The sequence below is a fragment of the Rhynchophorus ferrugineus genome, unplaced genomic scaffold, assembly GCF_030347505.1.
Source record: "Rhynchophorus ferrugineus isolate W39M unplaced genomic scaffold, kcgeb_rfMv2 rfM5, whole genome shotgun sequence".
NCBI classification, from domain to species: domain Eukaryota; kingdom Metazoa; phylum Arthropoda; class Insecta; order Coleoptera; family Curculionidae; genus Rhynchophorus; species Rhynchophorus ferrugineus.
This window is the reverse complement of record NW_027472584.1, coordinates 7,279,239-7,302,718: the sequence shown is the minus strand read 5'-3', so window position 1 is coordinate 7,302,718 and position 23,480 is coordinate 7,279,239. Positions and strand designations below refer to the sequence as shown.

Below are 23,480 nucleotides of genomic sequence, written 5' to 3'. Positions count from 1 at the left end.
TAGCACAGCAATTTATTTATTAGCACAAAACTATATTAGTTTCGATATATTTCAGGTCCAGATCAAATTAAACCATCTGAAAGTTTGGTAACGACAGATCCAGAGGGATCTGTCAGACTAAGGATACCAAATAGTGGAAAGGCTATTGAGACTCTTCCACCTATATCCGTTCCTGGATATTTTCAGAGAACAGTTGATCGATTCCCCAACAAAGTTGCCTTAGGATGGAAAGAAGCAGACACATGGAAAACTTTTACTTACAAGTAAGTTTTTATCATTTTTACAATACCTGTTCTTTAATTTGAATATCTAATTAAAATTGTTACTCATCTTAACGAATAGTTAATTGTTTATTAGCTTAGTTAACTTTTTAACCCGTTAATTCGGGATTTTAAGATTTCTAAATGAATGCACACAATATATAAATAAGTATCAATTGTATATTATAAGTGCTATTAATAATATTAATAACTTCCATAAGTATCATTAAATTCGATAAAGTACGTTAGTAAACGATAACAACTAAAATAATAACAATTTGCTTTACTTATTGCTATAAACAATACATTCAACACATATCCCATAATATAAAGTGGTATTATGTATTAATAAAGAGAATTCATTTGAATTTCAAACTAAATCGCCGATTTTAATAAATATTTCGTTAGAATTATTGATTAATTTAAATATGAAAGAAAGTTTATTTTAAGGATACAATTATTTAATTGTTTCTTATACTATAAGGGTTGTGAATTAATTTTGATGGGTTATTTTTGTAAAGCTATAATTGTAATTGTCCCATGGTTTTCCATTCATAACAAATTTACTTCATGTGCCTTCATTGTAGCAAATCCAATATCACTAGTTTTTTTTATCATTTCATGTCATATCATATTTTAAAGTTCAAACAATAGACAAGAGAAAGTTATAACATATTTAAATATCAATAAACCAAACTATGAACACTTTTGGTTTTTCCGTAGAAAAACTATAAGTCCTGAATTACCCACTTTCTCGTGGATTTTCATTTCATGGAACTTCGGGATTCCTTTAACTAAAAATACAATAAATTACCAACTGTATTTCAAAATCAATAACCAGGCGGTCTCAGAGCACAGGCAAAATCGTCTGGTTCCGTTCTTGTTTCATTTCATTTCTTACACAGTGAGCGAAAAAATCACTTCCAATATTAAGCCGCTAGTAATAACGGTTTGAACAGAATTTTGACTCTAAAATCTCTGTCTCGGACTTCCATCTATCGGGAAGAGTTATAGCATATACAAAACAGTATTTCCTGTTTTATGTATGATGATTCCAGCACTTTCGGGTTCATTATCATACCCTTCATTACAACCAACAAATTGTACAGTGTAAAGCAATCAAGATTTATTTAAAAAAATGGACTCAGCGACAATCAATAGCGCTTCCCCATCTCATACATCGATTGACAAGCATGTTTTTGTATCTAAAATGTTGATATCACTACTCCAATGAACAATTCGAACTGACACTGCTACTGTAGTTGTTTTGCACATTATGCAATTGTTTACCAATTTGTAATTAAGAAAGGTCTTCATACTATTCCCGACATATCTTGTCCAGGCGTAAAAAACGCTGTTGCACACTGTTACCACAATCCCAATTCCAAAAAAATCCAATTGTGTTCTTTGGAAATTTCAAGCGCTATTTTATTAAACAGACATGATTCTGCTCTGTCTTGTTGTTTCGGCAGGATAGATTCATCCTTGCTTACGATAATCTCTTTATATGTATTGTATCCTCCATGCGCTGTAAATGTCCCCATTAACTGTGTTGTCTCCTTTCTATGTACTCTTCTTTTTTATTTATTTATCTCCTCATCCTGTCCATCTTTGTTAAATTCCTGACACTTCTGTTTCATTTCTGCCGCTTGTATTTTACTTTTACCTCTGTTTACCAATCCAATGTTAGGATTGGTCTGTAAATTACTATGTACACTTCAGTTTTAGTTTTATTTGATATTTCCTTTTTTATTAATGAACATTGTCATACATTTACATAAACAGTATTTTTAACAGATACTTACTGACGGCAAATTGAAATTTTAAAATATCGTCAATTAATTTTACAACATTAGTAATTACACATCATCAGTTTTAAGATGTAATGAAGTTGAACATTCCAGCATTTTATCTGTTTTCTTAACGTTCCATGTTGAAAATCGAATGACCTTACTGAAAACTAATAAAAATGACAAGTAAAATAAAGCAGTATAAAATGAAATTGTTGTTTTCTTAGTTGTCACGGTTACTTATAGTGAAATAAGAGTTAATAGACCCATAAAGCAATAAAAAGACTTTGAAAAAAGGGTAGTTACTAATACAACGCTATAATAAAACTGTGGCGTAACAAAAGTCGAGTGATTTATTATCGAAAAAGACCCAAATCCGTGTGGTCTTGGTACCACAATAATTCCTTTTTGCATGGTCGAGAGTACCTGTATCTTACAATACAGGGTGACAACTAAAACTATCATTAAACAGCTAAAAACCGATCGAATATTTATGTTTATTTACATCGTTATTATTACAGAGAATATCTAAATGAAGTGAGGACTACAGCTAAGGCTTTTATACATTTAGGCTTAGAAGAAAAACATTCCGTATGCATCCTTGGATTCAATAGCGTCGAATGGTTTCTCTCGGACTTAGGGGCTATATTCGCTGGGTAAATCATTAATTATCAAGTATCAGATCGCACGTTATTTGCATTCATTTGAATAATCAAAACGTATCAGACCTCAGTCAATATCATATTTGTTAAACAATCAAGTTAAACCGGAGTATATTTCAGTGGTATAGCGGTAGGAATTTATACCACTAACTCACCGGAAGCGTGTAAATATTGCGCGGAGGTGAGTAGGGCGAATATAATTGTTGTGGAAGATGACTATCAACTACAAAAAGTCTTAAATGTCCGATCCAGTCTGCCAAAACTGAAAGCTATTATTCAATATACCGGAGAACCAAAGCATAGCGATGTTTTAAGTGTAAGTTTTAATCATCATCAGAACTCATATATCATCCCAACTAGTGTTTTCTTAAGCGTGTGAAAAATTAATCCACAATTTTCAAAATTGCAATAAGTTTGTTCAAAATAACTGTACTAATATTTTAAAAGTAATGACGAATTTGGTGCTTAGAAGTAAATTAGAAGTCTGCCTAAACTGTATAAGAAGTGCGGTAAAATATTTTATTTAAAGAGTAACGAAATCGTGCGTAATGACGTAGATGATAATGTAGTAATAAAAAAGCTTTAAATAAATAATTGTATTGCATCTTAACTAATTGCAGCAGCTTATTATCTATTAAAAGAAGATATATTATCTGGTTCACTGTAAAGTATATTCTTACCTCAATATTTGCAGAAATTATTTGATTTATTGATACAGAATTTGTTTTTATATTTAATATTTTGTTTGTTCATTTTATTTTATTATTTATTATGTCAATTTTGTCAATATTTTACCCTTTTATGCTGTTTTAACCTGTTATAAATTTGTTAATTGTAAATTGATATCTTATATTCATCATACATGTACGAGGGTTGCTATTTATATTTTGAGCCTAATAATGAAAATACAGTAAATTATTAACGAAAATGGATTTATTGTTTTTCGAAGTATTCTTCATGATGTTCAATACACTTTTGCATACATTTGAACCAACCCTCGTAACACATTTTTCACTCTGATTGAGATACCTCCAAAATATGGTTAAAAGCTTTTGTATCAGCTTTTGAAATACTGCCATTGTATTTCTTGACCATTTTTTGGATTGACAAAAGAATCTTTTTGAGTTTTTATCAAATTTTGCCGAATTTAACGCTAATAAATATTTTTGACAGCTAAATGTTCATGCAATATCTTATTGATGCTCGTCGTGCTAATGCTCAATGATGGCTCAATCTCACGGTAAGTTACATGACGATCTTGCAATATCATTTCGCGTACAGCGTCAATGTTTTTTTTGACAACAACTGTTTATGAACGATCTTCAAAGCGTTCGTCCCTAAGCGAACTGCTGCCACCATTGAAATCGTTGGTCAAGGCTTAAAATATAAATAGCAACTCTCGTCATAATTCGATAATAATAATAGCTGATTACTAATCAAATAATTCACAATTATCATAGAAAATTTGATTTGATAATAACCATGCACTTTATTAAAATAGTTTTTTGAAAAACGTGGATTAATTTTTCTATTTATTAACAAATCTATAGTTTGAATATTTAATCAATTATATTGATTTTTTTCACAGATCCTATAATTTAATACAATTCTTATAAAATTGTGTAATAATTCGTATGGTCCACGTAATACATTATACTTAATTTGTTTCAAATTATTCAATTATTACATATAATAAATTATCATAATCACACTATATTAATTAATATTTAAACTAACTAATGATAGTATTTTTGTGTATATTTTTGCTTTTCGCAAGACTCAAAATATGAGTAGCAACTCTCGTAATAATTGGATAATGATAATAGTTGATTCCCAATCAAATAATTCTCACAATTATCACAATTTTTTTTTATAATACTCACGCACTTTAACAAAATACCATTTTTAAAAAACGTTTCTTTTTATGTTTATTAACAAATCTGTAGTTTGAATATTCATCAATTAAATTGTTTTTTTTTCACATATCCTATAATATTATGTGGAATATTTTGTATGGTCCACCTAATACATTATACTTAATATGTATTAAATTATTTAATTATTGCATATAATAAATTATCATAATCACATTATACTAATTAATATTTAAAGTAACTAATGATAGTATTTTGTGGTATAGCTAAAAAAATCGCATAAAAATTGCCATATATTTATTGCTTTTTTTAATTACATGAATCATATAATACTGTAATACATCTATTGGAATAAATATTAAACGACAATACTATACAATAAACTTTTTTTTTAATTTTAGTGGAAACAATTAATTGATATTGGTAAAAGTTTACCAGATGACTTAGTTGATGAAAGGCTGAGGAGGATTGCTATCAATGAATGTTGTACTCTTGTCTTTACAGTAAGTTTAATAGATATATTAATTGTTTTCATATATTTAAATATGATGTGGTTTATTTAGTCTGGCACGGTTGGAAATCCAAAAGCTGTAATGCTAAGCCACGATAACTTAACTTATGATGCGACTGCAATTTTTGAAAGACTTAGACTCACTCCAGGAGAAGAAACCCTGGTTAGTTACCTTCCATTAAGTCATGTTGCTGCTCAAACTGTAGATATATATTTAGCAATGTGTGGAGGTGTGGCGGTTTACTTTGCTGATAAAAACGCGTTGAAAGGAAGTCTGATCAATACTCTACAAGAAATTCGTCCTACCAAGTTCTTGGGAGTTCCTAGAGTATATGAGAAGATATTTGAAAAAATGCAACAAGTGGCTGCACAAAATGGATTTGTTAAGAAAGCTATAGCTTCATGGGCAAAGCAATATACCTTACAACATCATTTAGATCTGATAAATGGGTCAGTGATTCAGTTAAAGTTACTTTAATTCTTGTTTTTAATTATTTATTTATTTATTTTAGGATTCAATCAAAATCCTGGGCTTACTCTCTCGCTAGTTCTGTTATATTTCAAAAAATCAAAGAAGCCCTTGGTTTACAGAGGTGTACGTTCTTCTGTTCAGCAGCAGCTCCGTTATCAACTGACATTAAGAAATATTTTATGAGTATCGATATTCCTATTATGGAATGTTTTGGAATGTCTGAGGCCAGTGGTGGTCATACTTTAGCTGTAGAATCGGCAAACAACTTAAATAGCATAGGTAAAACCAATAATACCAGTACCAATTTAATTTTTTTGATGCCAACAAACATTTTTCAGGAATGACAATACCTGGATTGAAAACGAAAATTTTTCAACCAGACGAACAAGGACAAGGGGAAATTTGTATGTATGGAAGGCATATATGTATGGGTTATTTAAATGAACCAGAAAAGACAGTCGAGGCGATTGATGAAGAAGGATGGCTTCATACTGGTGATTTAGGAAAAATTGATCAAAATGGATTTGTTTATATCACTGGTAGATTAAAAGAATTACTTATTACTGCTGGAGGTGAAAATATCCCACCAGTAAGTATCAATTAATAATAAAAATTACATCATTATTGGACAACATTAACATTATAGGTGCCTATAGAACAATCACTTAAGCAAGAATTACCAAACGTTAGTAATGCATTTTTAATTGGCGATAAAAGAAAATTTTTATCAATTTTAATCAGTTTAAAAACTGAAGTAGACACTGAAGGGGTCCCCGTAGAAAATCTCCTTCCCTCAACTCAAAATTGGTTAAAATCTCTTGGTTGTCCTGCCGCAACCGTTCAAGAAGTTTTAAAAGCCGGTCCTGACCCGAAATTAACAGCTGCCATCCAAGAGGCTATAAATCGGGTCAATGAAAAGGCAACATCCCGTGCTCAAAAAATTCAGAAGTTTTCTATATTACCAGCCGATTTTTCGGTTCCAACGGGGGAATTAGGTAGGCAACTAGATATACAGTCGCGGAAATATTAATTTTACCAATTTTCTTTCGCAGGTCCAACAATGAAGGTAAAAAGACGAGTAGTAGAACAAAAATATTCGACTATAATCGAAAAAATGTATGTTTAATTTTTGATATATCGTATTTTATAATGTTAAAAAAAATAAAATGCAGGGTTTCAAATAAAACAGAGTTTATTTCAAAATATTCTTTGCTTAAAGAGTAAAAAATATAAATAATACCATCGAAACCTAAATCTAAGTAGTAACTATCTTACATAGTTAAAAAATAAATAAATGAATGGTATACATATATGCAATATAGACATTTATACACATACAGTTTTGGTTATTGTCAGTTATTTCTACAGATATCATCTTCAAAGGAAAACATTGAACATTCAACAATCTACCTGGTAGAAAAATAGGATTTGCCTTACTTTTACCATCTAAATTTATAAATTTTTAGAGATGCTAACTGTAAACATCTATTTATAAAAAATACTGGATCACTTGTGATCTTAATTTTTATGGAAGAATATAACAATATTTCTGCAAAAAAAACATACAATCAGTGTACTAAAGTCGATATTTTTCGTAAATTAGAACATTCATTATGTACAAGATATCATCATATTAAATGAATTATAATCTATGTCTTGCATTATTACTTTATCTAACATGTTAAAGCTATAATAGGCCATTTGTGAAATAAATTATCAGTAAATCAGTCTATAAAACACAGTTAATGTAATTTACTATCAATTGTTAGTATTAGTATATAAACTGTTATTTATATTTAGTGTATTTTCGGAAGTTAAGTATTAAATTCGGATATAAAAACAAATTACTTTGACTGTGCTTGAACTTGATAATTTATATTTGTACATTACTGGTTAAATTATTAGCCATTTTGTTCCTGTGTTTTTTGTCTACAGAAATACATGTTTTTTTCATAATATATACAACAATATCCTAAGAGTATATGTTAAATATATAATAACTTATATAGTTCTATATAGAAATGTTGTTATATTCTAATTAAAAGATATCTATAGAAATATTACGTAAATACAAGATGCTAGCTTGACTGGCATGGTTCTGTTTCAGCTGTACTATCACTACTATCTGAATCTTTGTTGCAACATTTGCATTGTTGTTGAGTTTGAGACGGTTTTTGTTTAGTTCTACTGCATCTCGAACTTCTGCTTCTATGACACTTACTACCGCATTTATTACGGTACATAGGTGCTACTAATTCAACTTTAATATTAGCCGTCGCTGTGACTTTAGTGGTGTATGGTCCACTTGATGTTGATTCTGGACTACTATACTCTACAGTCACCTGAGGCTCAACCACAATGCTTTGGTTGCAACTTTCTTCGGTAATCGTAGTCAAGCTAGTTTCCCTCGTTGCTTTATTAGATGGATTTCTGCGAGACGGTTTCGAGAATGTTTTTGGTTTTTCTATAATTGGTGGAGGTGTGGGCGGTGAAGGAGTTGATATCCTATCATCGTGTTCCATGGGAATGATTTCAGATTTAGGTCCTACCATAGCTAACATAAGTGGGAAGAATGTTAAAGAGTTGATGAATGATGTGGCGATGGAGATAATTAAGAACATAAATAAATGATCGCGGATGAATTCAAAATCTGACAATATAAGTACCAGAACGGAGACCAAGAGTCCCAGATCGCCTTTCACAATCGAGTCGGCATTGATTTCCAATGACATTTTCACTCTTTTCTCTCGATTTCCAACAGCGCTGAAGAATCCTGTGGTGATTAAAAATACATTTCTCCCTACTATTATAAAGTGTAGTGCTCCCATGGTACTGCTGAATGCGTTTATATCAACGAGACATAATGGAAGCATCGCACCTAGAGTACTAAATAAGGAACACCAGAGCTTAGACCATCTGACTAGTAAACAGGCTACCAGGCCAGCAGCAGCGAACGTAAGCACTACCTGAGCTGCCAGTAACCTGTCTAATAATAGGAACTGATTAAAATAAGCAAAAATAAGTCCCACTGGATAATTCTTAAGTCCCTTATTATTAAATTCTTCCGATATATCTTTGATATGCCTTAAAGTAGCGATAATGTCACTAGTACTCTTGAGGTTTTTGAGGTAGAATGGCATTTGTGCGTACGTCAGTGGTTGTGATCTGCGTATTTTAAGATCGGGTTCCGCTTTAGAGCTGTAATACTCAAAAGGTTTTGGTGTTAAGTTCGCTTGACTGCTTGAATACGACATCTGGTCGTTACTATTCCATACTGATAAATAATTATAAAATGCTTTGGGGTCGATAATACCATCATGAACCAGTCTTTTCTTCAATATCTGGCTTTTATCTACAGGAAATTCAATAATACCAGTTTGTGCCATCAGTTTAAATGCTAATACTGCCTTTTCGGTGGCATTCGGAAACCATTTTTCACTGTTTAAACAATAACTGTTTCGATTTTGATCGAATTCTTCTTGAAGATCGACCAAATAATCTCTAAAGTTGGCTAACCAAAAGTCATTCATGTTCAGTCCGCCGTTTGAGTCTTTAAGTACGTGCGGAACATGCGCTAACGATGAATGATACTCATATATTAACGGTTGATTGACGGGATATTCCAATTCGGTGGTAACCAGGTAAAAATTGTAGAAACCAAAAAATTTGTTTTGAGCTTCGAGATATTTGTACTCTTGACTATTTCTCGGCAAAAACGTTGATAAGCGCACGTCAAACTTCAAATTTAATCCATTAAATATAAATAATATCACCAATATGGCGTACGTTAGGCACAATACCACTTTTACAAATGATTTCAGCAAAACTGACTTAAAATATCGCATAGCGAAATAAGCAATAATACTCTTTTTCTGTTGACAGATTACTTCGGCTGTCAGTAAATTGGCTCCATGTTCCTGAAACAATAAATACAAAATTAATATAAAGGAAGTAACGGTAAAATTTAAAAAAAATCAAGCGTGTCAATCAATATCTATTAATATCAATGAAGTCCAAGGCGTTTTAATAAATCATAATTCTATTAATTTTAAAATGCTTCAAATTAAAACAAAATAAAATAAAAAATCGTGAACGTGGCAACATTGAGGGCCGTCTAGGCTTAAACATTAGGAAACCCAAATCGAATTTTTGACCTATACGCATTGTACACGTCTGAAAAAAAAAACACGCCGACAAAGAAAAGTACTTCCTTTGGAATGTTTTATGCTGAACACCTCATTCACAGTTCCATATGGTGTTAATGTCTCGATTAACGTAAAACATCGGGTATTTGTCATTCTTTTTTTAGAATTTTATATTCGGCTTCACTTCTGATTTCGATAATATTAAAATTTATTGTTTAATAACACAAATAAAATTTAATTATTAGGCATTTATTTTATACTTCGAATTCTTCCATGGAGTTTATCAATTTAAGTCCCTATCAAATACTAATTATTAAAATTTAATACCATAATTTAGATTAAACGCAATTAGTTTATATATAAATCAATGGGTATGAGAGAGAATATTTTATCGATAAATTTAGTTTGCCTCAGACTATTCAACTACAACAAAACAAGATATATAAACATCGCAAATATATAAAGAAAACTGACTCATTATCAGCCATAATCACTGGCAATGAATCAAATCGTATATAGGACTCAAGTATGCAAAGCAAAAAAGGTTGATTTGCATATGCCGACTTTTACGCCAGCAAAAACAAACAACAGAAAAAACTAATTTTAACGTTTAGTGAGACTGAGGTTATGTATAGTAGCTAACGTAGATACTTTATTAGTCCCATTACCAATGAAGTAGTTCTCTAAATAAAAAAATAAAAAATTTGTTTTAAAACCATAATAAATCATTCAGATTTTACTACATTTTATCTGTGCCTAGTATTAAAGTAATTATTCCCAGTGATTCTGGAGTCAGTTAACAATCTCATTTCTTAAAATGTCAAACATTTTATGACATTGTAACAATTAAGAAGAAAACGACTTTATAAAATATGTTTTTACAACAGTGAAAAGTTGAGTGACAGTGTTAATGTCAAAATTCTGACAGTTAGCGTTATAGATAGACATAATATGTAAATTGTATACGATTCTAAAAATATTCAATGCAATAATGGTAAATCATTGATTTTAATTATGATTATTACGTTTTATCCGGATCATTTTAATTAAATTAGCTTAAAAAAATCTTGTAGAAAGAATATTTTATAATAATTGTTAAAACTGATGTTTTAAATATACATATCGATTCTCATTAATTTTGGATTGTTTTTTTACATACTAAATATATTTTAATAAAATATTCTTTGGATGGTTCTCGTATATTTCATTTTAATGATATTAATCAATCATTCTTTAGTTGTTCTGAAGCGTCAAGACTGACAAAACAAAACTATAGTTTATCTCGTTATGACTTACCGGGTTGTTATTGTTATGCTGTGTTGCTATTTTCCCTTTGGTTTTGCTTCTGAAGCAGGGTACATCGCTGTTCTGGCATCTCTGTTCCAGAGCGAGCAGGCATGGAAACACGATTAATAACGCTGCCCCATGGAATATCACCATCACAGCGCACTGTAGTGCAAAAACTCTTAATGCGGGCACTGGTAATATTGATGCTGTTAAGAAAGCAGCAGAGTTTATTAAGATTGCCGCCACTACACTAGGACCAGTTCGTAAGAGAATCTCCGATGGTGTTAAGTTTTTGGTGTGCGTGTTAAGAAGGAGGAACATTTCTCGCATTGCGAGACCGACTGTGATGAAGGGTAGCACGTGAGTGCTAAGTAAGTTCATTGGAAGCCCGATTAAACTGCATACTCCCAACGCAGCAGCTGCAGTACTAGCTAATACTATAGTTCCCATAGCAGCCAATGGAGACTGAACTACCCAACCGTACACTGCAACTACACTTATCACTATACCGATTTTAACAGTATCTGTTTTCGAATATTCTTTAAGGATTTTGTTCACGTTTGCCGTCGAGAAAGTAATAAACGAATATGGAGAAGAGGAACTTTTCTTGGAATCAGATAACCGTTTCACTTCCTAAAAGAAATATAAACAATTAATTATCAAGTTTTACCATTAATAACAAATGTTATCCTTACCTGTGCAAATTTCTTTTGCCAAGCGTTTAAAACTAAAGATGCTTTTTCCTGACTCCAACTAATATGATGAACTTTATAATGTCCTGACCAATATTCATAAAGCTCCTTTTCTCCCATCAATTGAACCACTGTTTGTAAAGCTTTAGCTTGTTTTATATGACCAGTTTTATTTTTGGATACTCCTCCAACAATGAGGGCTTCCGGCCAATGCATATACTTGGCAGCAAAACCGTAGCAACCACCGGTAAGCTCAGCACCGATATCAACAGGCAAAGATGAATTATAATTAGGGGCAGTCTTAGGACAATCTGGATCTTTGGGGTTTAAACAAGGTTTCTCTTGATAACCAGACGTAATACCAGCTCTCTTCAGATAATCTTCGAGTGAATGATAATCGAAATTGGATTCTTTCGTTTTTAATCGTTTGATGATTTGTTCTGGATTCAGGTTCGTCCACTTAATTTGGTCTCCAACACCATATCTATTATATAAATGAAATTCAAAATAATAATTTAGATGTATTTGTTGCAAGAACTTACGGTATATGTACAGGAAACTCAGGTCCAAGTAGTTTTGATCCTTCCCAGAAACAATCTAATGGGGTCGAGATCGAACATGGCATCATATTTTCGAAAATTTGTTCAATGTACTGTGCATCAACATTCGGAATATTTGGCGATTCGCAAAAGTCTTTTAACCTCCATGGCATGTCGAACATATTAATACTAACTTCTGACGCTTGTCGAATCAGATTCAAGTGTTCCAAAAGACTATGCGCATGGAGGAGATCAACATCAGGATCGACTCCCGTTTGCACAACCATCTGATGGGTGGAAAGAAGCTCCTTGGGCGATGCCTCTGGAGATGTTGACGGTTCTGCCCATAGTAGTTCAATGTCAGTATGGAATGTCATACTTTTCAAGCCGACGGAAAATGTCGCTATCGCCAATATACTAACGAAGAGAAATTTTCCTGCGTGGATTTCTAAAACGGTACCCAACGACTTCAGCTGTCTTTGTATTCTGCTTCGTATCCATAATATACCACGATCTCCGTCAGCTTTCTCCTGAAACAATATTAAAATAGTCAAATAAAGCCGTAGGCACTATATAGAACTACATTTAAAATTATTAGGAAAGCTTCTTATCATCATCACCTCGTATATATTTTGTTTTCCATAATTTATTGGTAATTTGTATCATAACACCCGCACAATAAGTCATTTTCTAATATATAATAATAATTAGTATTTCAATTATTTTAAACTTCCGATATACAAAAAAAACTTCAAAGAAATTTTAAGTCTCCAAAAAAAAATTTTGTTTTAAAATCACGTACTTACTATTTAAGAAAAAAAATCACTACCGCTCGTATATTTATTTATTTTTAAATTTATTAGGTATTGATGGTAATATCAATAGAACAATCCATTGTCTCAACAATAATTGTTATTGATGTTATAATGGCATTATTTATTCCATTATTTATTCCATTATTTATTGATATTTTGTGCTTGTGTGTTTTCTGATAATATGCCACTTCAAAAAGGCATTTATTGAAAAAATGGTAAATGGTCCAATATATATTAATCAAAATATTTTCCATAACTTTCTACAACTTTTTCCCATCTTTCTGGAAACATGATGATACTGTGTCGTAAGAACAAGGTATTTTGAAACTGTGTGCCATCCAATGCTGCATCAATCTGAATAAGTTGTAATCAAAAGCCGCTATGCCTGGTGAGTACGCCTGGTTAACAATTTCATTCGGTTTTGGTAGCTCCTAATATGCTACACCTTGCTTATCCCACCATATGAACAGAAATACTTTATAACCGCGAATATTTCGCTTTGGTGTCGATAAGGATGGCTCTTCTGGTCTAACCCATAATATTTTGCCCTTGGGATTGTCGTAGTAAATCAATTTTTCATTAGTTACAATACGCCATTGAAATTTCTTTTTTAATATGTAAACGTCTGGTAGCTAAAAGTCGGGAATTCATCAAGTGGTAGGTTTTCTGAAATTTCTTTGAGAGTTTAAGCTAGGTTTTCGTCCAATAAATCTTGCAATTCATTGTCTTCGTACTTTTTAGTCATCCAGACAGTTATTGGTCATTGATCACCATTTTTAAATCGTTGAAACCAAAACCGATAAGTGGGATGTGACGAAGCATACTATAAGGCTATTTTGAGTATTGGTGGAATTTTGAGACTGCAAGCACTGAATAATTCAATAATACTAAATGGAAAACTGTTATTTTATGTAGGTAAATGTCTAAACCATATAATCTAATAGTTAGGTTAGGTTGTTTAGCAGTTGATTACACTGATACTTCGCATTTTCACCGATAGATATCACTGGTCAAAACATAATGCCAGCGCATGATAGAAACATATTTTTGTTTCTATCAGCTGGCTAAAAGCTAATCGAAGTATAATATTATTCTTGATGGTTCCTTTAATTTCTTGATTATTGTAATTTAAAATAAACAAGATATTTATAGAATTTTGAAAATATTTCTAATACCTTTAATATCTGAAACATCTGCTCTATGAAACTAGTGAAATATTCGGCCTCATTTAACTGAGATAATTACTGAGCTTAATTGTTTATAGCAAAACAGAACTGTTTTTATTCATAAAAATCTTTATCTACACTAGACTGTTTCACTAACTTCAACGTTTACATAAATTAATAATTTTACTAAGAATAATCTAACTTTCTTTTTAAACTGGTTCTCGTTCATTTAGTTTTTATAACACAGTGTATCATTTTTTGCAATTAACTGTAATGCGCATCATTTTAATGCCTGCTGATAATTTAATGAATCGCAAAATATCTGTGTAATCTCATTTAGCTACTTTTTCTCTACTGATTCTCATTTATCCATGTTTTGTTGTTTTATGTAACTTTGTTTTAATGATATTTATATTGCTTTTTTTTTCTTGTTAATTTATGTAATCAGATAAATGTTTTTCTTTGAGTTAAATAGAGAACTAACTGTAACATTAAACTGATTGTGTTCAGTTCGTTATGTATGTATTCATCTAACGGTTCAGAAATAGAACTAGACGACGTACTTTTGAACGGTATAGGGTCTATATAGGCACACGATAATGACGTAACATCAGAATGACATGTCGAACTTCCAGAAAAGCTGGCGAGCGGTAACATAATTTGATACGAATCGGCAATGCAACGTCCGTATCTACCCCTCTCAGTTCTCGGTATTATTGAATAGGGAGGTCCCAAAACCGAACAACAAAAGGTAACCGAGAACCAAAAGGCTTTCTTTCTAGAATCCCTCCCGTAGATTCTCCGCAACGCAGCTGCTTCTCATCCGCGTTGCCATGTCGTCCCTTTTATCCCTTAATCAACAGTCTTTTACCTTAACTCTTTTACTGCAATGAAAATATATTAAATTAGTGTTAATTCGACCTCATTAAATATATGGGGTTCATAGTTTTGTTTTTAGAATTATGGAATGAGTCATATGATATTTTTTTCCTATGAGAAAAATATAAATAATCGGCAACATGGTGGATAATTCGGCCATACGTGCTATAGCATAGAAAAAGATAGGAAAAGATAGATGCCGGCTTCTTTATAGAATACTACTAGCAACGTTGTCAAGTTTTCGTAATTTTCATATAAACAGTAAATCAAAATAATCTAATATTTTTTAATACTGATTATATAATATTGCTTTAATGAAAATAATATAATTGAAAATAAACATAATATAATAAATTATAATTAAAATAATTTACATTGAAAAATATATTTAGTTTTCATCACTAATTATTTTGATTCCCCATTTCACCGTTCTATCTCACGCTAATATACTTAAGATATGTTGTCTATTCAGTTTTAATACATTTTTATGTTACAAAACCAATATTATTAAACGCATATACAGTATTAAAATAATGAAACTTTAAAAATACAAATATACTTAGTAGTCTTTTTATTTTAATTATTATTAAATTAATAAATATTTGTTTTTTTAGTAACATATTGATAGACAGTGGGTAAACATAACCTATATCGGTATGAAATTTAAATACCCAACAGAGGTGATATGACAACGTAGCACGGTACTGTAGACCGTAGCATGGGGACCACCCAAGTTGTGCCCTGACGTCACGGGGACCACCCGAGAGAGAGCCCAGCCTGCGGATGTGCCGGAACACAATGTTGCCGGCTCACCTCTAATGTAGCATTTATTCTGAAAATGGCCTTTTAAACAAATTAGTAATATCTTAAGAAAAATATATCTGTATTATATGAAGGAAAAAAATGTACATATAAATCGTTTGGATGACAGGAATGCTCAGGTATTCTAATGCCAATGCCGTTAGAATTCCTAATTATTCAATAAAAATATTAAAGAGCTGTAACAACCTCGTTTGCAATTTTGTTCAAGCTTTGGTTGTGGGCAATATACTTCCTACGCTATAACAACTCATTCTTTCACCAAAGAGTTTTTGCATAGTATAATAGTTATCACTTATTTACGTCAAATTTAATTTTTAATTGTTTGTATTGTTTTCAGATATTCAAATATTGTTTAAAAAGTGGTTTCTTTTAGAAAATAAAACTATAACAATATCAAGATAAAATGAAGGAAATTAATTATAATGGAATAGAATACGAAAGATGATATTTACCATTTAGTTACACTATATGTCAGGGCGGAAAATGACATAACGTGTAATGGTAGCCCAGACCACCCAGCGTGAGGTACAACGTGCCTCAATTAATAAACACATACTGCATGGGGCATATGGGAAATGAAAATAACTTTTTATAGCCCCTTATTTCATTTACAGTAACCATAATAAAGTAAGAAACAAAATTAAACTGGTATTATGCGTTTCATTTTTGCTCAACAACTCTATATAAAAGTCATAAAATGTTCTTGAAGTATGTGGGCTTCAATAATACAGCTAAAGTTAATTAAGAAGTTAGAGAATATCAGTGATAATCTTTTTTTACTTTAAAATAATATTATACATCAATTTGTAGAGATAACCTTTATTATTAGTTGTTGAAAATGAAGAATGAAGAACATGATCAAAATATCGTCAAGTCTACACGGCAAATTACCTGAAAACCTACAGATTTACAGTTCCGTACCATGACAAATCTATAATGTCTGTTATTAGTACGAAACTTTCTAGATCTTAAGAGTTTTCCTTCTGAGAATTCATATACCTGTTTAGCACGCAGTAATTTCGTACCAATATCTTTTACACGTTTTTAATAACACTTATTCGTTCTTTACAATTAATTAATATCCGCCACTGTGATATGAGTCAGTTTATTATTAGTTGTTGAAAATGAAGAATGAAGAACATGATCAAAATATCGTCAACTCTACACGGCAAATTACCTGAAAACCTACAGATTTACAGTTCCGTACCATGACGAATCTATAATGACTGTTATTAGTACGAAACTTTCTAGATCTTAAGAGTTTTCCTTCTGAGAATTCATATACCTGTTTAGCACGGAGTAATTTCGTACCAATATCTTTTACACGTTTTTAATAACACTTATTCGTTCTTTACAATTAATTAATATCCGCTACTGTGATATATGAGTCAGAAATAAAATAAATTTGGCGAGGGATTGATATATTTATGACATTTTAATTGTATTCAAATTAATAAAATGATAATCGAAAACCATGTAAGGAAAGTTGTCCCAAAAGAATCTTACTCATTTCGTATATTAATAATAACTTTTAAACAATATATATATATATATATATATATATATATATATATATATATATATATATATATATGAAACTACAACCACCCAAAACAACATAAAAATGATTTAAAACGTGTCTGACGTTTCGAATGAAAGAAAAAAAGAACGTCTAGAATAATACGTGCCAACTGAGATATAACTAACTCGTAGACCATAAGAAGAAAGTAGGAGTGGGGAGACATTATGGGTAATAAGATAAGCCTATCAAAGACATGGACCACCCAAGAAGCTGCCTCTTTATTAAAATAGTGAGTCTCAAAAAGGTATAAACACAGATCAGATCATTAGCTGATTTCTAATTATAATAATGTACAAGAAAGTACGTAATTAAATGTCTAGATAAGAGCCGTAATTTGTACCAGTTATTTTTTTGAAATATATAGATATTTGCTAAAATTGTTATCATATTCCTCAAGTAATTAAAAAAAAAAACCTTTCACAGCCTAGAAAAATTTCACAAATTTATTTGACGAATGTGTGAAAGTATTGGCAATTTGTTTCGAGGCCTGTCAATATCTAAATAACATTCACCTATTATTATGATAATCTTTTCACTTCCATTGGATAGCTTATCGGCCCACTAACAACAAAAAGCAATCTTGTAATCAATTGAATTACATGTAATTTATTAATGGTGTAAAACAGAAAGGGTTATTTTTTAAAATCTGAATTAAATTGTACAAGATAAGCTCTTAATGTTTCCTTCTGTTAGATAATAGAAACAACTGATTCATAGGCAGATGAAGAAAGTCTATTATAAAGATAATATCAAATACATGGACCACACAAGTTGGTATCCATTAAAATAATGGTTCTGGTAAGAAAATATTGCCTGTGCTAAAATTTTTATTAATAATAACTTTCAGAGAAGAGTGAATATATAAATTGAAATATAATTATATGATTACGATATACAATTCCGATATATATGTGTCAATTACTGTAAATTATATAAGAGATATTAGTAATTTTGAATTTTAAAAAGTCGAGATAAAAAATAATATAATAAATAATAATATAATAAATATTATAAAAGAGAGTCTGAATTAATCTCATTAATATTAACTTAAAAACCGAAAACTTTGATATCTCAAAATAATAAATAAAGCACACCATACCCTGCAATTGTATTGTTTATTATTCTAATTAAAATTATTGAGAGAAAAAGGTAAAATTCATGTGCTCTGTTATTTTAGTGAACAGAATATTAATTTTGAAAATAAATTAAAAAATTTTCAAAATTGTTGGGTCTTTTGCAATAAAATTTACAAATGTTGAATTCTGTTATGACTTTAATCAATACAAATTCCTCAATTCCTATCGAACACAAATGTCAAAACAAGACTTTCAAATGGCAGCTAATGGTATTAAAAGTTTTACTTTTCTATATTGTTTAATTGAGTAGGTGTAAGCCTTTTCTTGATTTTTTATTACTTATTTTAATTAGTGATATTGTTTAGATGACATCTACTATTGTTTACATTAAACTACAGAATATTTAAATTTATTATTTATAAAGGTGACAAGGTTAGTTTCTGAGTAAAAATATTTTTATAAATTTTTTTACGGCAAAACATGAACAGTCTATTGAAATAACTAAAAGATTTATTAATAACTTATTAAAATCTAATAAAGATTAAAAATATGTATAACATAAAGCTGTAAAAAAAGTTATAGCCTAAAAACAATATGTTATGTGTGTTTATTTTGATTTATAGACTAGGCATATGAATTATCAGCAACTTTAACAATAAAAATTATAAATAACTTATTAAATGTAATATACATTAAAAATATGTAAAATAAGAAACCATAAGAGTTAACACCTAGAAAATATTTTTTTCTAATGCTGTAATATTGTTATGTTTGTTTATGGTGATTTATGGAGTAGGCATATGAATTATCAGCAAATTAGCAAGGTTGGTAAAAAATATTAATTAAAATTACTAATAACGAGTTACATCTAATACAAAGAGTTACTAATAAAGAGTTACAGGCTTAGAAAACAATTTTAAAAAATGTTGCAATATTGTTGTGTTAATTAATGTTGATTTGTGGAGTGGGCATATGAATACCAGCAATATTTATTAGTGAATTGGTAAGATTGGAAAAACATTATCAATAAAAATTATTAAATTTAATATACAATAAAAATATGAAGCTGTAACGAAAAGTTAAGGCCTAAAAAAATATTGTTATAAAAATAATGTTATGTTTATTATGTTGATTTATTGAGTAAGCACATGAATTATGAGCAATATTATTTATTAGCGTATTGACAAGATTAGTAAAAAATATCACTGAAAATTATTATTAATAATTTAGTAAATCTACCATATACCAAAATATGCAAAATATTAAAACCTAATAACAATATTAAAAATGTTGTAATATTGTTATATATGATTATGTTCATTTCTGGAGTAAACATATGAATATGGCGAATATTTATGAGTTAATTGGTAACTGATGAAGAATTAATAAATTTATTAACTTTATAAGACTAAAAATATAAAACTGTAATAAGAAGTAATTGTAAAGTTAATCTAGAAAACAATTTTTAAAAAATTTGTAGGCATATGAATATTAATAATATTTATGAATTATGAATTTATGAAACTGAATTAATAAGATAAGTTATGTTATCCGCGGATAATTAGTATTAATAGTAAAAAAAATATTTATAACTTATTGAATCAAATATATATTAAAAATGTGTCAAATTTGAAGCTGTAATTAAAAATTAAAGACTAAAAAGGAATTTTGAAATATATAGTAACATTGTTATGTGTGATTACATTGATTTATGGAGTAGGTATATGAATATCACCAATATTTAGTAGTGAATAATTACTATTGATAGTAAAAAAATATTATTAAGTTATTAAATCTAATATACACTAAAAATATGTAAAAGTTTAGGTTATAATCAAAAATTAAAGACTAAAAAAGAATTTTGAAAAATTTAGTAATATTGTTATGTGTGATTATGTTGATTTATAGAATACACACATGAATATCAGCAACGTTTGTTATGAATTGAAAAGTTGGTAAAAAATAATTGAACTTAAACGTGTATTAAATCATAAGTGAGGATATTTGGAATAGAATATAATAAGAGCCGAATAAGAAACGTAAAAAGGTAAAGCGGAACGTGTTAAAAAAAGATCTTCCCCACCCCGAGGAGAAAAAAGATCCTATTGGCACCCCAAGCGCGTAATCACCAGTGCCGAACTATCGAATTGAGAACAGAGCCGTACTCAGCCAAGGCGGCTTGGCGCCCAAGAGCCCCTCGGCAGTCGCATCGAGTGAAGCGGGCTGCTTTGGAACGACCACACACGACGCTACGTTGGTGGTCCATTCGCATCCGCTACCCAAGCCAAGGTTAGCGTAATGCGGCTATGCTATGATGCAGTCTCAGAAGTGATTGTCAAATGCCGCTAACAAACGCCTATAGGAGGTGGTTCCACACTTATAACCCATCACATAATTAACTCACCAACATTAAACGGAATCTTTGCACTTTTTTTGAAGGGGAAACATTTTTGTCTTACAATTATTTCGGCCCTTTAATCGATAAAAATTAGTGAATAAACCATGAACTAAATATTAAGAGTGGCCATAAAAACCTTGTATCACTCCTAATATTACCAAGATTTAAAAGATACCTCATAAATTATTTTGTTTTATTCAAACGTTTGTCATATATATCAACCATTTCAACAGTCTGACAAATATCAGATGGTCGAGATCCGACCACCAAAGACGATTTGAAGAAAAGGAAAAAACCTCGGACAATAAATCTATGTACAGGACAGAAAGAAAACTTAGTGGGACCTTTTGATTCAAAGAATACCATTAAAATGACCACAAAATATTTCAGAATGTCTCTGTTAGGTGAAGAAGACCTTTATACCTACTTCTAAATCACATCTGTTGAATAAGGGACCTCATAGTGAGTGGTCAGGTCAGTGAGTGGAGAAATTACAAATTACAAAGCCATAATGGCGGTCATTTTGGGAATCGAATAAATGAAGCATATTTTAAAATATTAGTTGGTATTCATAGCGCGTTGTATTGTGACGCTTGTAACTAAATTAATAATGGGTATCTGTTTAGTAAGCTTAGTTGCGATTCAAATTTACAAAATTACATAAATCACCATTTGACGTCAAATGTGGAATGAATTTTTCATGTGTCAAGGGACATTGATATTTTTTTAATTAACACCCACATATATGGTTCGGCGATATTGTTAAAACTGCATAGCAATTCGATTAACTATAAAAACTATATTTCATACCTGACTACATTTAGATAGATAATAAACTATAAAAACGAAGACGGTGATATATTACAATGCCATAATTACATATAACTGTCTGCTGATTGATTGACATCATTTTTATGAACAAATGTTTTTTTTATTATTTCATTATAGTGATTTATGTTGTCATTAAGAGAAAAAATTGTTAATTATTAATTAAGGGAACAGATTTAATATAAATAAATAAATCAGAAATATAAGAATAATAATTAATTATACTCTTTAGAAATAAGGAATATTAAATGTTGTTAATTAGAAATAAATAATTACCTGATCAAGCTGCGCCAAGGCAATATCAGCGTCTACCCATCCAGGCCTTGTGTACAAGTCCGAATTATGACGCGATTCCAACCCTGGCGCTGTAGGCGCCGTAACCCCTGTGGCCATCTGTCACTGCTCAGGGCCGAGAAGGCCCCTTATTGCGCTCCGCTCCATTTAGAGCCCCGCTGATGGCTCCATCGTCCAACAACACTGAAATTAAAAACAAATATTCCTTAATACGCCGCCCATTCATTCACCCTTTCCGCCATCCTCATTATCCGTCATTATTACATAATTTTCGGATATATCTGACCTATACAAGGAACTTAATTAATAAATCAGTCGAGATTATGGTTGTTTTATAAACAATACATTGAAATGATTACAAATGATGTTCATTTAAGCGAGATACATCTGGTTATTTCCAAAAATAGTTTCATCACTCATTATTTTGATTAAAACATTATTTTTGTTTTTATTACATAGTTAATTAAATTCTTTTCGACATCGAAGACAGTATCTAGTTTGAACCAAATCGTATAGTAGATTAGAACGTTCGCATATATATTACCAATAAGATAGCGAGATTTTTTAATTGTTTTTTTTTTCCTCTCGATAGATTTCCTAGAGACGTGTTTTCAAGAAAATTTCATCACAAACCGGCAACACTGTTACAACCATAAAGAATTTAAGAGTAGGTTACTAACTTTTTTCATCTTAAAGATAGAAAGTATCTATTTTATATTAGGTATCTGATCATTATTGTTTTTATTTAATTTAATTAATTTACGTCTATAAATATAAGTGTATATATAATGCAATACAATCATGATTGCTGAATGAAAACTGAAGTTTGTTTACATTCACGTTATTTTATTAACAACCAATTATTTCAATTTCTCTATATTTTACTACGAATTCAAACATTTGTATTCGATTGTGAGATAGTCACGATTTTATATATAAATAAATGTAAATGTATTCGTAAATATTTTAATAGTATTAGTTTGAACATTTAAAATTAAATTTAATGAATGAAAATTAGATTGTATTACCCTTAATTAAGTGTACAATGAATTTCATTCAATAAATGTGTAGATAGTATTAAATCCCTACCCGGTAGAACTGTCAATGTCCTGGATATAAACAAAAACATTTCCTTGCGCCTCAATGAAACAATTTAAGACTGAAGGAAAACGGCATTTTCTTACAGTTCATTTTATTTACGATCAAAGACACAAAACACTGTTTCACTTCGAAGTTATCGCGTTAAAAAATAAATAAATTTAAAAAAATAACACACGTTGTTTTGAACTGTACGTCTTTCAAGGTAAAAAACGCAAGTTGATGGCAATGTTGACCGTTCACCAGCTTCTTTCGTACTAACTGAACCGTAGTACTCCTAACGTTGATGT

General features: G+C 30.3%; 2 protein-coding genes across 4 annotated transcripts in view; one reads left to right on the top strand and one right to left on the bottom strand.

The window, feature by feature from the left end:
- The window catches only part of LOC143197611 (long-chain-fatty-acid--CoA ligase ACSBG2), a 23,314-nt gene extending 16,559 nt beyond the window's left edge, over nt 1-6,755 (top strand). For all 3 annotated transcript variants that reach the window (XM_076406162.1, XM_076406163.1, XM_076406161.1), the window contains 9 exons: nt 56-263; nt 2,572-2,706; nt 2,833-3,028; nt 4,988-5,089; nt 5,150-5,547; nt 5,610-5,848; nt 5,908-6,158; nt 6,216-6,564; nt 6,622-6,755. In XM_076406162.1, the coding sequence (XP_076262277.1) occupies nt 56-263; nt 2,572-2,706; nt 2,833-3,028; nt 4,988-5,089; nt 5,150-5,547; nt 5,610-5,848; nt 5,908-6,158; nt 6,216-6,564; nt 6,622-6,695 (1,952 nt within the window). In that variant the 3' untranslated portion in view covers nt 6,696-6,755. The remainder of the gene's footprint in view (nt 1-55; nt 264-2,571; nt 2,707-2,832; nt 3,029-4,987; nt 5,090-5,149; nt 5,548-5,609; nt 5,849-5,907; nt 6,159-6,215; nt 6,565-6,621) is intronic.
- Nucleotides 6,744-23,480, bottom strand: ptc (protein patched). The gene is made up of 6 exons (XM_076406157.1): nt 23,182-23,480; nt 22,075-22,275; nt 12,236-12,762; nt 11,697-12,177; nt 11,011-11,634; nt 6,744-9,486 (listed from the first exon to the last, which is right to left on the bottom strand). Exons 2-6 carry the CDS (start codon nt 22,189-22,191, stop codon nt 7,648-7,650), a joined length of 3,588 nt encoding a protein of 1,195 aa, XP_076262272.1. The 5' UTR covers nt 22,192-22,275; nt 23,182-23,480; the 3' UTR covers nt 6,744-7,647.

What these genes read in the sequence shown, in the direction of transcription:
- ptc (XM_076406157.1), bottom strand. Translation starts at nt 22,191, where the DNA reads ATGGCCACAGGGGTTACGGCGCCTACAGCGCCAGGGTTGGAATCGCGT. An exon ending in GAGTTTCCTGTACATATACC is followed by an intron (nt 12,178 to 12,235) that starts GTAAGTTCTTGC and finishes TTTATATAATAG; the next exon opens with ATATGGTGTTGGAGACCAAA. An exon ending in GGCAAAAGAAATTTGCACAG is followed by an intron (nt 11,635 to 11,696) that starts GTAAGGATAACA and finishes TATTTCTTTTAG; the next exon opens with GAAGTGAAACGGTTATCTGA.